Raw genomic sequence first — 14454 nt, forward strand, 5'->3', positions numbered from 1 at the left:
GAGACAGAGTTTCGCTTCCAGTTTTTTGGTGGTTAATTGGAGATAAGAGTCTCACAGATTTTCCTGCCAGGGCTGGCTTTGAACTCAGTCCTCAGATCTCAGCCTCCTGAGTAGCTACGAATATAGGCATGAGCCACCAGCACCCAGCAATAGTCACTGTCTTAAAATCAATCAATTAATAAATCCAACCAATATCACTAATGATGAAGATGAAGTGAAAATAAGTGATTTGGGGAAGAAGTCATCTTATATTGATATTTATGAGTTTAGAGATTCATGAAAGTTCTGAAAATCTGATAAATGTCAAAGATCTATACATCTACTATATCCATACATTTCAAAAAAAAGAGAGAGAAAATTTTCAGATCTCTAGAACCCAACCAGACCCGCACCACACCACTTCTCCAACACACAATCTCACAATACTTTTTTTTTTTTTTAAATAGAAAGCCCTAGGTTAATCCTATCATGCAACCATATAAATTACTGAAGAAATCACTATAGACAGAGCTGAGTGAAAAAGACAAATATAAAATCCCAACGAAATTAAGATTTTTGGAAATTTAGGAAGTGTTCAGGTGCAAGGTTCTGGATAATCTGGAAGGAATGAAGGGAGCCATGGCTGCTGGGAAATGGAAAGGACGCTGGGGTTATGAGCTGGTTGGGACTTACTCACAGGACAGTTATGATCCTCGACTGTTCGTGCTGAGTGCATATCTTCTTCATCAAGTTGACACTCTCCACAGTCTGGAATTTCTCAGCATTGATGAAGAACACAGGGCCCCGGGCCTTTGGGTAAAAGTCGTGTTCCAGAGGAAACATCCAAGCATCCAAGGCCACAGCACACCTGGAAGAGGCAGACATGAACAGTGCTCCCGAGTCTAGTCATGAATAATTCTGGGACAGGGGAGGAGTTCTTCCTTTCAGTGCGCTGAAGACTCTGGAAGTCTCACATGGCTGGACAGACCCGAGAGGTGAAACTCCTGGAGTTTAGGCTTTGAGTCTAAATTCTAGTATTTAGAATTTAGCATCTGGTATCTAGCTCCTTTAATTTGTCTTCTCTTGGAATAATAACCTAATTCCCAGCCTCTCAAATAGTGATGAGAACACGATGTGTTTATAACAAACTTGCAGGATGGATGATGGGCAACAGCATCACTTGGAGGGAAACTCACCGGAACTGGGCCTCCTTGGCTAAGGCCAGAATAGCTGTGGCCCCTCCAAATGAATGTCCCATCACAGCCACACGGCTCATGTCAATGCCGCCCTGAGGAAAGCAGAGAATTTACTAAGCTAGACACTCAGGATTGCTTTTTTAAGGATTTCCTCAGGAGCAAGAGGAAGAAATAGTGAGGGAATGAGGCAAGGGCATGATACAGTGGGTGAGCCCACCCAAACCACACTATTAAGAGACTTTGGAGGTGGGCTTGGTAGTGCCTGCCTATAATCCCAGAAGTTAGGAGGCTGAGGCAGGAGGATCACAAATTTGAGGCGAGCCTGGGCTACCAAGCAAACCCTATCTCAAAGGGAAGATAGAAGGAAGGGAAGGAAGAAGGAATGGAATGAAGGGAGGAAAGAAAGGCAAAAAAGTTAAAAACAAGAACAACAACAACAATAACTTCTAATCTGAGCATAGTGATACCTGCGTGTGATCCCTGTACTCAGAATGAGGCAGAAGGATCATGGGTTTGAGGCCAGCCCAGGCTAGGTAGTAAGATCCATTTCCTGTGTAGAGAGCAGGAAATATTTCTCTCTACTTTTTTCATGTCACACTAAAATAAATCCTTTGGGACTGGGAATGGCTTAGTGGTAGAGTGTTTGGCTAGCATGCATGAAGCCCTGGGTTTGACTCCTCAACACCAAATAAACAGAAATAGCCGGAAGTGGTGCTGTGGCTCAAGTGGTAGAGTGCTGGCCTTGAGCAAAAGAAGCTCAGAGACAGTGCTCAGACCCTGAGTTCAAGGACTGACAAAAATAAATAAATAAAATAAAGTAAATCCTTGCTAAAGCTTACAAATAAGTAAAAAAAAAAAAAAATTAAAAAGAACACCTGGGCCAGGTGCTGGTGGCTCATGCCTAAATCCTAGCTACTTAGGAGGCTGAAATCTGAGGATAGCAGTTCAAGGCCAGCCCAGTCAGGAAAGTCCGTGAGGCTCTTATCTCCAAGTACCCATGTAAAAACCAGAAATGGAGCTGTGGCTCAAAGTGGTAGTGTTAGCCATGAGAAGAAAAGCTCAGGGACAGCACCCAGGCCCTGAGTTCAAGCCCCATGACTGACAAAAACAAAACAAAAGAGAACATCTAGGAAGATGGCACAGTGGTAGATCACTTTCCCAGCATGCCCAAGTTCTGCATTCTACCTGTAACACCACAAAATAAAACAAAACCCAACAAAGAACCTCTTGCCTACTAGAGAGCAGACACACAAACAGTCCTTGGTATCAGCAGCCCTTTGTAGCAGGAATTCTGAGAACCATAGTTTTCGTCTTTGTACTTCTATCATCTCCTAGTGCTAATACCTGCCAAAGATGGACATTCAAGTACCTATGAGTAAGTGAATGGAAAGGAGTTGCCAGATTACTGGCTCATCAGTCTAAGACTGCACTGAGAGTAAGCTCCCTCCAGCCTCTCCAGCCCTTGCCTCATGAGCTGGAACTACGGAAGGCTGCATGACCCATGCAGAAGAGAAACAGAGGAGACTCCTGTGGCGCCTCCGTTTCTCTCTGGAGCAAGGACTGCTTATGCAGAAATAACTCAGGCTTACACTTCCTCTCTGGCTATCTGTCCTGATTTTTCTCCAAAGCTCAAGAGACCAAACTGCATCTGTGTGTTCTGACTGCTTGGCTAGTGTCTATTTCTGGTTGTCCCAGGTGCCTTCAGGGCATAGTTACATAAAAAATCACCACAGCTGCCTGCTAGAAGGCTCAGGAATTCTCTCTAGGCTTTGAAGTCTAGCCTCTGCTTGGTAGAACCTTTACTGTTCTCTACTTCTATCCCAGGGCTTTGTACCTATATTCTCTCCCTTTGCTCAATACCTTCAGACTAGTATCCAGGATGGACTGCCTTTATAGCTACTTTTTAATAGGTGAATATATTCATATACCTCCAAACCAGAAGTACACAGAGAAGTCTCTCACTCAGTTTCCTTTCCCTACCCCCACGAAGGTAAATGTTCTTTAGTTGTCCTTGAGAGGACTGCTTCTGCATGGGTGAGTGAACACAAATGTACACTTGTCCTCTTTTCTCACAGGTGCTTCTGTAACCAATGGTTTTATGTAACAATACTAACACAGAAAGAACTTCTTTCTTACAGCTATGTTTGATTCTATCATAAAATAGACAGCTGGCAGTAACCAGTTCTCTCACTGGTGAACATTTAGGCTTCTGCTGATCATTTGCTATTACAAACAATACTGGCGTGAATATACACAGGCAATGCCGTATATATGCAGGTATTATGGGATAAAATTCCCAGAACTGGAAATTGTTGGTCTAGAGAACAGGTATTAATATTAATAGTGTTGACAGATCTTGCCAAACTGCCCCAAGTTGGGCAACTGCCCTCCCCAAGTGGAGGATACCAACTTCCCCATAGCTTATCAACAGTACCACTTGAGCCACAGCTCCACTTCTGGCTTTTTGCTGGTTAATTAGAGATAATAATCTCTTAGATTTATCTGCCCCAGCTATCTTTGAACCAGGATCATCAGATCTCAAGCTCCTAAGTAGCTAGGATTACAGGCATAAGCTACCAGTGCCCAACCCAACATATGTTTATTGCATATATAACCAGAAAAATTTTGATGAATATGTAACTCTGTGACATACCAATTGGGGCCATACCTTGAAGGTCATCAGATCCAATCCACCAGGCAAGACATTGGGGACAGTCCTCCCAGCAGTGACTTCCTGCAGGATCCTCAGCACCTGCATGCACTCTCTCACCCGCTGGTGCACCTGCAACATAGTCCAGTAGGAGCTGAGGCACTCCACAGCTATCCAGTGAGAACAGTGCCCATCCACATGACTGGGGCAGATGTGGGAGGAATTTGCCACCACATCCCAGCAAGCACTGCAGGGCCCTGTAGCTCACATACATACCACCAAATGGCATGATGGAATTAGCTCCGTTCAGACTTCACCTACTTACCTATAGGGCTGTTAGAATGACTAAGTGAGACAATGTACATTACAGCTTTTTTTTTTGGTCGGTTGTGGGTCTTGAACTCAGGGCTTGGGAGCTGTTCCTGAGCTTTTTCACTGAAGGCTAGCCCTCTACCACTTTGAACCATAGGTCCACTTCCAGTTTTCTGACGCTTAATTGGAGATATGAGACTCACAGACTTTCCTGCCCAGACTGCCTTTGAACTGCAATCCTCAGATCTCAGCTTCCTGAGTAGCTATGATTACAGGCGTGAGCCACCAATGCCCAGCTGCTATAGCATTTTGAAAACAAAATAATTTTTTTTGGGGGGGTCTGGTCGTGGGGCCTGAACTCTGGGCTTGGGTGCTGTACCTCAGCTCTTCAGCTCAAGGCTAGCGCTCTACCACTCGAGCCACAGCTCCACTTCCGCTTTTTTTCTTTTTGCTTATGTGGTGCTAGGGGATCGAACCCAGGGCCTCATTCATGCAAGGCAAGCACTCTACCACTGAGCCACCTTCCCAGCCCCTGAAAACAAAATAAATTTTAAGGGTGTTCTTTTTTATTTTTTTCCTGGTCGTAGGGCTTGAACTCTGGGCCTGAGTGTTGTCCCTCAGCTCTTCAGCCCAAGGCTAGCGCTCTACCACTTGAGCTAAAGCACCACTTCAGGTTTTCTGGTGGTTTATTGGAGATAAGAGGCTCACAGACTTTCCTGCCCAGGCTGGCTCTGAACCTCGATCCTCAGATCTCAGCCTCCTGAGTAGCTAGGATTACAGGCGTGAGCCACCGGCGCCTGGCTAGGGTGTTCTTATTAACACTTCAGCACTGGGTTCTGCTTGTCTACTTATAGCACACATCAGTTATTTTTGTCTGCCTAACAACCAATGCCCTGTTCTCTTAACTCTTCTGAGCACCACCCCATTCTAATCTAACACTGCGTTGCTGGTCACCCCATTCTAATCTAACACTGCGTTGCTGGTCACCCCATTCTAATCTAACACTGCGTTGCTGGTCAGAGCTTTCACCTTGGCATCCCTCCTCAGACTATGAATTCCTCTCGATTCTGACAGTACCAGGGTTTGACTGAGGCTCCATACTCATTCAGCTCCCTTCTTTTTTTTTTTTCCAGTCATGAGGCCTGAACTCTGGGCCTGGGCACTGCCCCTCAGCTCTTCAGCTCAAGGCTAGCACTCTACTACTGGAGCCACAGCTTCCAGCTTTTTCTGCTTATGTGGTGCTAAGGAATCGAACCCAGGGCCTCAGGCATGCAAGGCAAGCACTCTACCACTGAGCCACCTTCCCAGCCCCATCAGCTCCCTTCTTTAACCGAGGCTTTAACACTAGAGAGAGCCATACCTCCAGACCACTTTTTGCTGGTGGTTGCTTTGGAGTTGGAGTAGGATTACAGGTGTGAGCAATCAGTGACTGGCTGGCTCCAGTGGTCTTGTCCCTCCTATAGCCCTCTTAGATGAGCCAGTCAGCTCCCCTTTTCACCTATGCAAGCTTGAGTTGGATTTCTCCCACTGACAATTTTAAGAGTCCTGATCACTACCCCATTTATTCCATGGAATGGCAGATGTGCTATGATTAAAATTTTCAGAGAGGGTACTGGGGGTGTGGCTCAGTGGTATCTTGTCAGCCTAGCAAGAAGAGACCATGAGTTCAAACCCCTAGTATCACAAGCGTGAAAGAGAAACAGAGAGAGGGAGAGAAAGAGGTTAGTTAAAAGTCTTGTTTATGAGGGCTGGGAAGATGGCTCAGTGGTAGAGCGCTTGTCTTGCATGCATGAGGCCCTGGGTTCGATTCCTCAGCACCACATAAGCAAAAAAGAAAAAAGCCAAAAGTGGCACTGTGGCTCAAGTGGTAGAGCGCTAGCCTTGAGCTGAAGAGCTGAGGGACAGCGCCCAGGCCCAGAGTTCAAGCCCCACGACTGGAACCCCCCACCCCCCAAAAAAAGTCTTGTTTATGAGACTGGAGTATGGCTCAAGTGGCAGAGCATCTGCCTAGCAAGTATAAATGAGTTCTGAGTTCAAACCCCACAACTGCCTCCCTCCTCCAAATCCATAAGAGCTGGCTCAAGTGAGAGAGCGTCTGCCTAGCAAGATCCTGAGTTCAGTCCCTACAATCCCTAGCACCACACACATGTGCGCGCGCGCACATACACACACGTATGCATGCATGCACACAAATCTTGCTTATGAAGCACTATGGTCTAGATAAGTGTCTCCCACATGGATGTGTTAGAAGGCGTGGTCCCCAGAAGGGTGCTACTGGGAGATGCTCGAACCTTTAGGAGAGGGAGCCTAGAAGGAGATCTTTTAAGCCACTGAGGACTTGCCCTTAAAGGGGATTGTGGGATGTTGAACTTTTCCTTTCTTCTATTTCCTAGTTCAAGAGGTGAGTGACCACATTCCCCCCTACCCCCATCAGAGCCCCAAAACAGTAGGTTTGCTGATCTGGGACTTGAACTCCAAAAACATGAGCTAAATAAAGCTTTTCTGAGTTAATTTTCTAAAGTATTTCACTATAGCGATAGCCCACTAACATGACAAATATAGTAGAGAAGGCAGGCTTATTAACTTTTCCTACTCAACTGGCACAGCCTACCTGAGGATTCCGGATATGGAATTCCTTCTCCCCTTCCTCGATTCGGCGGTAGGGGATCCATTCCTCCTCCAGTGACTCACCGGTGGGCTGGTTCTCCTCTAGGGGCTGCTTATAGAAATAGGTGGTTGAAGCTGACTGGTCCCTGAGATACACATGCCATCAGAGAGAAGACAGAACACACTTGTTAGCTTAATTTTCCTCTTCCCCAACTCTTTCCCAATATCTTGGGTACCTTCTATGACAAAAAAAAATAAATAAAATAAAATAAATAAAAATGAGTATAATAGCCCAGTGCCAGCTCACATCTGTAATCCTAGCTACTCAGGAGGCTGAGATCTGAAGATCACTGTTCAAAGCCAGCCCAAGCAGGAAAGTCTATGAGACTCTTATCCCCAATAAACTACTCAGAAAAAGCTGGAAGTGGCACTGTGGCTCAAGTGGGAGAGCACTAACCTTGAGTAAAAGCAAAAGAATCTTAGAGTCAGTGCCCAGCCCAGAGTTCAAGCTCTAGGACAGGCCAAAAAAAGAAAAGAAAATGGGGGGAAAGGGTATAATGCTCACTTTATATGACTGTGGGAAGATTAAGAATAATACACTGTGGCTGGGGATATAGCTCAGTGGTAGAATATTTATCTAGTATGTCTGAAGCCCTGTGTTTGATACCTGGCATTGTAAAACCAAAACAAAAATTCTAAAAAAGAAATAATGCATTGATGAACACTAGCCTAGTTCACTGCAGGCACCCAGTCGAGGACAGTTCATTGTGATTGTTGTCCCTTACCTGTGTTCTGGCACTGCAACCACAAAGCCACGGGAGGCCAGCTCCATACAGAAGGCTGAATACACTGTCCTACAGATTCACAAGAGAACAGAGGTAAGGAATGAAGAGAATAATTAGCTTTCACTCCCACTGTCTGCTGGTGGCCATCTTGAAAGGCTGACGGGCAAAGTACCCTCCTCAGGTGCTGTACCTCATCCCACCAGCGGTGCCCATGTCCATGTCTAGGACATGTTTGCAAATCAATCCAAGGTGCCTTCTAACCCCACAGAGCCGGTCCAGCCCTGCACCCAATATATTCTAGCTGTTCTAGTGGCATTCTGATTATCCTATTTTGATATATTGTGTTTCCCAAATTAGTGGTCAAACTCCCTAAACAGGAACACTGGATATTTCTTTCTTTCTTCTTTTTTTTCTTTTTTTTTTTTGTTGGCCATAGGGCTTGAACTCTGGGCTTGGGCGCTGTCCCTGCGCTCTTCAGCTCAAGGCGAGCGCTCTACCACTTAAGCCACAGCACCACTTCGGGTTTTCTAGTGGTTTACTGGAGATAAGAGTCTCACGGAGTTTCCTGCCCAGGCTGACTTTCAACCGAGATCCTCAGATCTCAGCCTCCTGAGTAGCTAGGATTATAGGCATGAGCCACCGCGCTCAGCTCTGGATATTTTTTTATAATTCAACTCATATGCAATTTGATGTACGAATCTTTTTGTCTGTGCTCCAGCTTTCCAGGGAAAAAAAGGAATATGGCAGAATCTGCTGACTGCCTATTCTAAACCCCTACATTCATTCCCCTTTCCCTTCAGTAAGAGAATCTGATTTTCAGCTAACACTGCCAAGCCATCAAAATTCCACATCTCCTAGTCTCTCTTGCAACTATGTTAATCTGTGTGATTAAGTGCTAGCGCAATATGATGAACAGAAATATGCTAAATTTAAAAGGAACTTTCTGTACCATTTTTTTTCTTTTAAGATGATGAGACTGAGCCCAGGGCCTTGTTCATGTTAGGTAAACATTCTACCACTGAGCTACATACATCACCAACACCTAATAGACATGTTTTAAAAATAAAGAAGAGGGGCTGGGAAAGTGGCTCAGTGGTAGAGCGCTTGCCTTGCATGCATGAGGCCCTGGGTTCGATTCCCCAGCACCACATAAACAAAAAGAAAAAAAGCCAGAAGTGGCGCTGTGGCTCAAGTGGTAGAGTGCTAGCCTTGAGCTGAAGAGCTGAGGGACAGTGCCCAGGCCCAGAGTTCAGGCCCCACGACCGGACCCAAAAAAAAAACAAAACAAAAACAAAAATAAAGAAGAAAGGCGCTGGTGGTTCATGCCTATAATCCTAGCTGCTTAGGAGTCTGAGATCTGAGGATCGCAGTTTGAAGCCAGCCTGGGCAGGAAAATCTGTGAGACTCTTATCTCCAATTAGTCACCAAAAAAAGCTAGAAATGGAGCTGTGGCTCAAGTGGTAGAGAGCTAGCCTTGAACAAAAAAGCTCAGGGACAGCTTCCAGGCCTTGAGTTCAAGGCCTAGGGTCAGTACAAAAAAATAAAAGACATTAACTTAATAATATATTTTATTTAATCTATGATAGCCTTTTATACTTGTTATACTTTGTTCAACCTGTATTTAACTTACTGTAATTTCAAGATAACTAGACGTTTAAAATTAGCAACTTTTTTTCTATTCTTTTTTTTCTTCTTTGAGATAGGGTCTCATTAAATAGTCTCGGTCAGCCTGAATTCATTATATAGTCTAAGCTGGGCTTGAACTTTTTTTTAATATGTATTTTTTATTGTAAAAATACTAAAAAAAAAAAAAAAGATACTGTACAGAGGGGTTACAGTTACATGAGTAAGGTAATAAGTACATTTCCTATCGAGCAGTGTTACCCCTTCCTTTGTTTTTCCCCTACCATCCCTTTGGCCTTGAACTTTTGATCTTTCTGTCTCAGCCTCTCAAGTGTTTGCCACTCTACCTCACTTATTTATGATTTTTTTTTCTATAACTAGTATAGGGGTTTGAGCTAAGAGACTCGAGCTGACTTGGCTGGCTTGCTTGGCTTGCTTGTGCTACTACCACTTGAGCTATACCTCTAGCCAACCCTGAATTTTACTGGTTATCTTGGAGATGAGTCTCACCAGGCTGGCTTCAAATAGTAATCCTCTAGATCCTCTAGCCTCCTGAGCAGCTTGGATGACAGGTGTGAGTCACTGGCAATTGGGTTTGAAATATTTTATGTTCTTTTCATATCTACTTTCTGAAATCTAGCGTACATTTTACACTTGTAATAATCCCAGTTTGGACCAGGCTCATTTCAAGGATTGCAGAGCTTCACGGAGCTAGACACTATAATAACTGACAAACCAACGCTAGTCAATGAGCTGCAATCAGTTGTTATACACAACTTCCAGCAAAAAGGGAAAATGTTATTGCCTAAGGTGTAGATATAATGGCTAGAACTAAAGCAGACACCCTGGGTCATGAGATAACTGTAGAAATGAAAGCCACAAAAAACGGTACAGAAAATTATATGAAAGTCTGGTTCTCTGGTAACTTCTTTACATCTAGCTTTTTTTTTGGGGGGGGGGGTCTGGTCATGGGGCCTGAACTCTGGGCCTGGGCGCTGTCCCTCAGCTCTTCAGCTCAAGGCTAGCGCTCTACCACTTGAGCCACAGCGCCACTTTCCGGCTTTTTTCGTTTTTGCTTATGTGGTGCTGAGGAACTGAACCCAGGGCCTCATGCATGCAAGGCAAGCGCTTCTACCACTGAGCCACCTTCCCAGCCCTACATCTAGCTATTTTTCGTCAGAAACTTTTCTTCTCTTTTTAAGACAGGTTCTTGACATGTTGCCAGAATGGCCTCAAACTCGTGATCTTCCTGCCTTTAGCAGGCATCCATGAAAAATAAACTTTAACATGTTTTAGTCAGTATTATTTGGATTTTATGTGTGTGTTGGTCCTGGGGTTTGAACTCAGGGCCTGGGCACTATCCCTGAGCTTCTTTTGCTCAAGACTAATGCTCTACCACTTGAGCAACAGATTCACTTCCGGCCTTTTTTGATGATTAATTGTAGATAAGAGTCTCAGGGACTTTCCTGACTAGGCTGACTTTGAATCAGCCTCTTGGATTATAGGCGTGAGTCACCAGTGCCTAGCTCTCTTTGGACACGTTATGTGAAATATACCTTCCAAAGTCCTCCATGATACAGAAAAGTCAATTTTTTCTTTTCTTTTCTATCTTTTTTTTTTTTTGTGTGTGTGTGTGTGTATGCCAGTCCTGGGACTTGAACTCAGGGCCTGGGCACTGTCCATGAGCTTTGCTCAAGGCTAGCACGATACCACTTGAGCCACAGTGTCACTTCCATCTTTTGATGTTTATGTGGTACTGAAGAATCAAACCCAGGGCTTCGTGCATGCTAGGTAAGCACTCAACCACAAAGCCACATTCCCAGCCAAGAAGATCAATTTCTTAAGTTTCCTTTAGTTTTTTTTTTACATTTTTCCAGAGGAGGCAGTAAACTGGACTGAAGAGGCACAATGATTTCTGATCCTTTCCCAGCTCAGTTCAAACTGTGTTACCTTGAGACTGTCTGCCATTCAGAGCCTACCACTCAGCCCAAAGACATACATCCCCACCTGCCTACTCCAACACTGAAGCTGAATCCTCTCCAGTGACTCGAACACTTGGGAGGCTAAGGCAGGAAGATTGAGAGTTTGAGGCCAGCCTAGGCTATATAGCAAAATCTTGTCTCAAAAAAAAAAAAAGAGGATGTAACACTGAAATCATCTGCTTTCTTTTCTGGCCTCATCTCTACATCTACTTTCCACTTTCGACCAGGTACAGAAGCCTATGTCCCAGCTCCTCCAGCCCACAAGACTTTCTTGATGTATCTTATGGCAAGGAGCTGGCACTGAACATGTGCTCAATAGATATCTTCTGGACGAATGAAAGCCCAGAAAAACACAGCAGATAGATAGATAAACAGATACATATTTGGGAAAGTATTACTTTTTAGGCATATAAGCTACTGGGAAGGCAGATATAAAATAATAATCCACAAATAAAAAAAACTTATGTGCTATTATGTTAAAATATCCAGAAGCACAGAAGACACTGAAAACTTAATATAGGGGTCAGGATGGGCCTAAAGAAGTGGCATCAAGGCCAGAGGTGGTGTATTATGCCTAGAATCCAAGCACTTGGGAGGCTGGTCAGAAGGATTGTGAATCCAAGAACTGTCTGGGCTACACAGTGAGACCTTGCCTCAAAAACACAAAGTGGGAGCTGGAGGTGTGACTCAAGTGGTAGAATACCTGCCTAGCAAGCTCAAAACCCTGAGTGCAAATCCCAGTAATGCCAAAACAACAACAAAATCCAAGTGGCATCCAAACTACGACCTTGAAGGTAATTTGGAATTGACTATACAAAAGAGGGAGAAAGAGGAAAGACAAGCTTGGCTATCTCCAATTAACCACTAATTAAGTTGGAAGTAGAAGTATGGCTCAGGTAATAGAGTACCGGGGCTGGGAAGCTGGCTCAGTGGTAGAGCGCTTGCCTTGCATACATGAGGCCCTGGGTTTGATTCCTCAGCACCACATAAGCAGAAAAAGCCGGAAGTGGCACTGTGGCTCAAGTGTTAGAGTGCTAGTCTTGAGCTGAAGAGCTGAGGGACAGTGCCCAGACCCAGAGTTCAGGCCCCAAAACCAGCAAAAAAACAAAGTAGTAGAGTACCAGCCTTGATTGGAAAAAAACTAAGGGACAAAGCCTGGAACCAGTACACATACAATTTTTTTTTAAAAAGTGGGATTAACTTCAAGAGTTATTTAATTAGAAGAGGAACATTCATTCACTTAATCAACAAATATTTCCTGAGCATCTCCTATATGTCAGGCACTATTGAAAGTGACGAAATGACAAGATAGTATTTGATTTTAAAATAGCAATCTAACTAGGCACTGGTGGTTCAGAAGGCTGAGATCTGAGGATCACGGTTCAAAGCCAGCCTGGGCAGGAAAGTCCATAAGACTCTTCTCTCCAACTAACCACTGAAAAATCAGAAACAGAGCTGTGGCTCAAAGTGGTAGAGCTCTGGCCTTGAGGTAAAACGCTCAGGGACAGGGCCCAGGCCCTGAGTTCAAACTCCACAGCGCGCGTACGCACATGCGTGCGTGGACGCGCACACACACACACACGCACGCACACGCACATGCACTTGCACATGCACGCACACACGCATGCATCCCTGGCTATAGGTGGACAATGGTTTGAGATTGGGGAAGCCTCTAAGATATGTGACACACTCTGAGACATAAACTAGCCACAGATGTTGATAGATAAAACAGACAAAGCATTCACAAGCTTAACTATGAATACCTGTACTATAACTCCTAAGCCATATAACACACCAAGGGATAGAAACTAAGAGGAAATCATGGGAAGAATCCTGAATGGACACTAAATTATTCCCAAACTGGTGAAAGAGATCTTGGAGTCTGGCAGTGCTACGTCCCTCCATGTGGAGAAAGGGAGAGAACTGGCAAGGTGATGCCTAAGTAGGCGTCAATCCAGCCCAAGCCTCAGAAGTCATCCTGTGGGAGAGGCATTCTCATCTGGCAGATGCTAAAATCCAAAGCCTTCTTCCATTCACACAGGACACGAGTATGGGGTATGGTTGGGGTTTGGAAGTTAGGCCGCTAGCTCAGTGAGCACAAGGAATGAGCCTGTCTTATTCTCCTGTCAATACCACGCAGAGTGGATGCACAACATAGATTTAATAAAATTTCTCTTAAACTCTTCCTAGTACTTTGGGGTTGCAATAGAGGAAGACAATAAGACATGTATATTTATATAGCTGCTGGAAGCTGAGAAGAAAAGGCTGCTTGAGAAAGGCCTTCTAGAGAAGGGGGACCCAGGGTTATCGCAGGAGGCAGATGGCAGATAAGACAGCGAGCAGACGGAGATGTCTGGTATTCTGCCCTTAGAGAATAAGATACATCTTAGCAGCTGTCACTAGGCAAAGAACATGATAGAAACTCTTACCTGAAGGCTCCCAAACCATGGGAGAAGATGATCAAAGGGTATCCAGAGTCTTTTGTCTTAAAGGAGCCATTCCAGCTAACAGGCAGGCGACAAGATCCTGGTATAGAGACATGGGTATAGAATCTCTGGCTGCCCTGGTTGTATAATCCCAAAGGCAGTCTACACACAAGCATTGAGGGTGGGGAAGCATTGGTGGTTTCTCTCCTCTAGACAATCACCAGTCACCCCTGCTCCAGCCAGGGCCATCATCATCATTTACTCTCTCCTCTTCACTTCCCTAGGGAGAGTGAATACCATGAAAAATAAATGAATGAATTAGATAGTACCAAAGGAACAGGGCTGGTGTATAGCTCAATGTAGCCCAGCATGCAGGAGGCCCTTGGTTCCATCTCCAGGACAATATTGAATAAACTGAAGGCAGATCCCTGAGACGCCAAGACTGTGGGTACAGTTCCTGGGCGTGGATGATTTAGTCAGTGATCCTACCCAGAAGACGGTAGGACCAAAGAGAGAACTGTAGGAGCCTATGCTCTCTGTAAGCTTGGAATGTCTGAGATAAGGGCTGGGGGTGTAGCTCAGTGGTAGAGTGCTTTCTAGCATGCCTAGTTGGGTTTGATCCCCAGCACTACCAGAAAATGAAAAAGAAAAAAGAAAAATGATCAAATGTATACAACAGTTGATTCAGAGTAAGGATTAGTGCACACTGGATAAAGGAGTCATAGCTTCTACTTCTGCCCCCAGTTGATATCTCAAGTGTTGCACAAGTGGCTTTGCAGACACCTCACAGATGGGGTAAGATCTCACTTAGATGGGGTAAGTAACTTGCTCTAGTAAATCATAAAGTCTGGAGAGTCAACCTCAATGTCCAAAGCTCTTATCTATGTGATTCTC

The 14454-nt window shown here is 44.7% G+C and overlaps 1 protein-coding gene across 3 annotated transcripts in view; it reads right to left on the reverse strand.

The window, feature by feature from the left end:
- Window positions 1–14454, reverse strand: part of Pafah2 (platelet activating factor acetylhydrolase 2) — a 34129-nt gene that overhangs the window by 11249 nt on the left and 8426 nt on the right. For all 3 annotated transcript variants that reach the window (XM_042688712.1, XM_042688711.1, XM_042688713.1), the window contains 6 exons: window positions 13564–13660; window positions 7530–7598; window positions 6749–6890; window positions 3844–3957; window positions 1176–1267; window positions 677–847 (listed from right to left, as the gene is read on the reverse strand). In XM_042688712.1, coding sequence (XP_042544646.1) covers window positions 677–847; window positions 1176–1267; window positions 3844–3957; window positions 6749–6890; window positions 7530–7598; window positions 13564–13660 — 685 coding nt within the window. The remainder of the gene's footprint in view (window positions 1–676; window positions 848–1175; window positions 1268–3843; window positions 3958–6748; window positions 6891–7529; window positions 7599–13563; window positions 13661–14454) is intronic.

Source organism: Dipodomys spectabilis, unplaced genomic scaffold (genome assembly GCF_019054845.1).
Source record: "Dipodomys spectabilis isolate Male_0828 unplaced genomic scaffold, ASM1905484v1 ptg000118l, whole genome shotgun sequence".
Lineage (NCBI taxonomy): Eukaryota > Metazoa > Chordata > Mammalia > Rodentia > Heteromyidae > Dipodomys > Dipodomys spectabilis.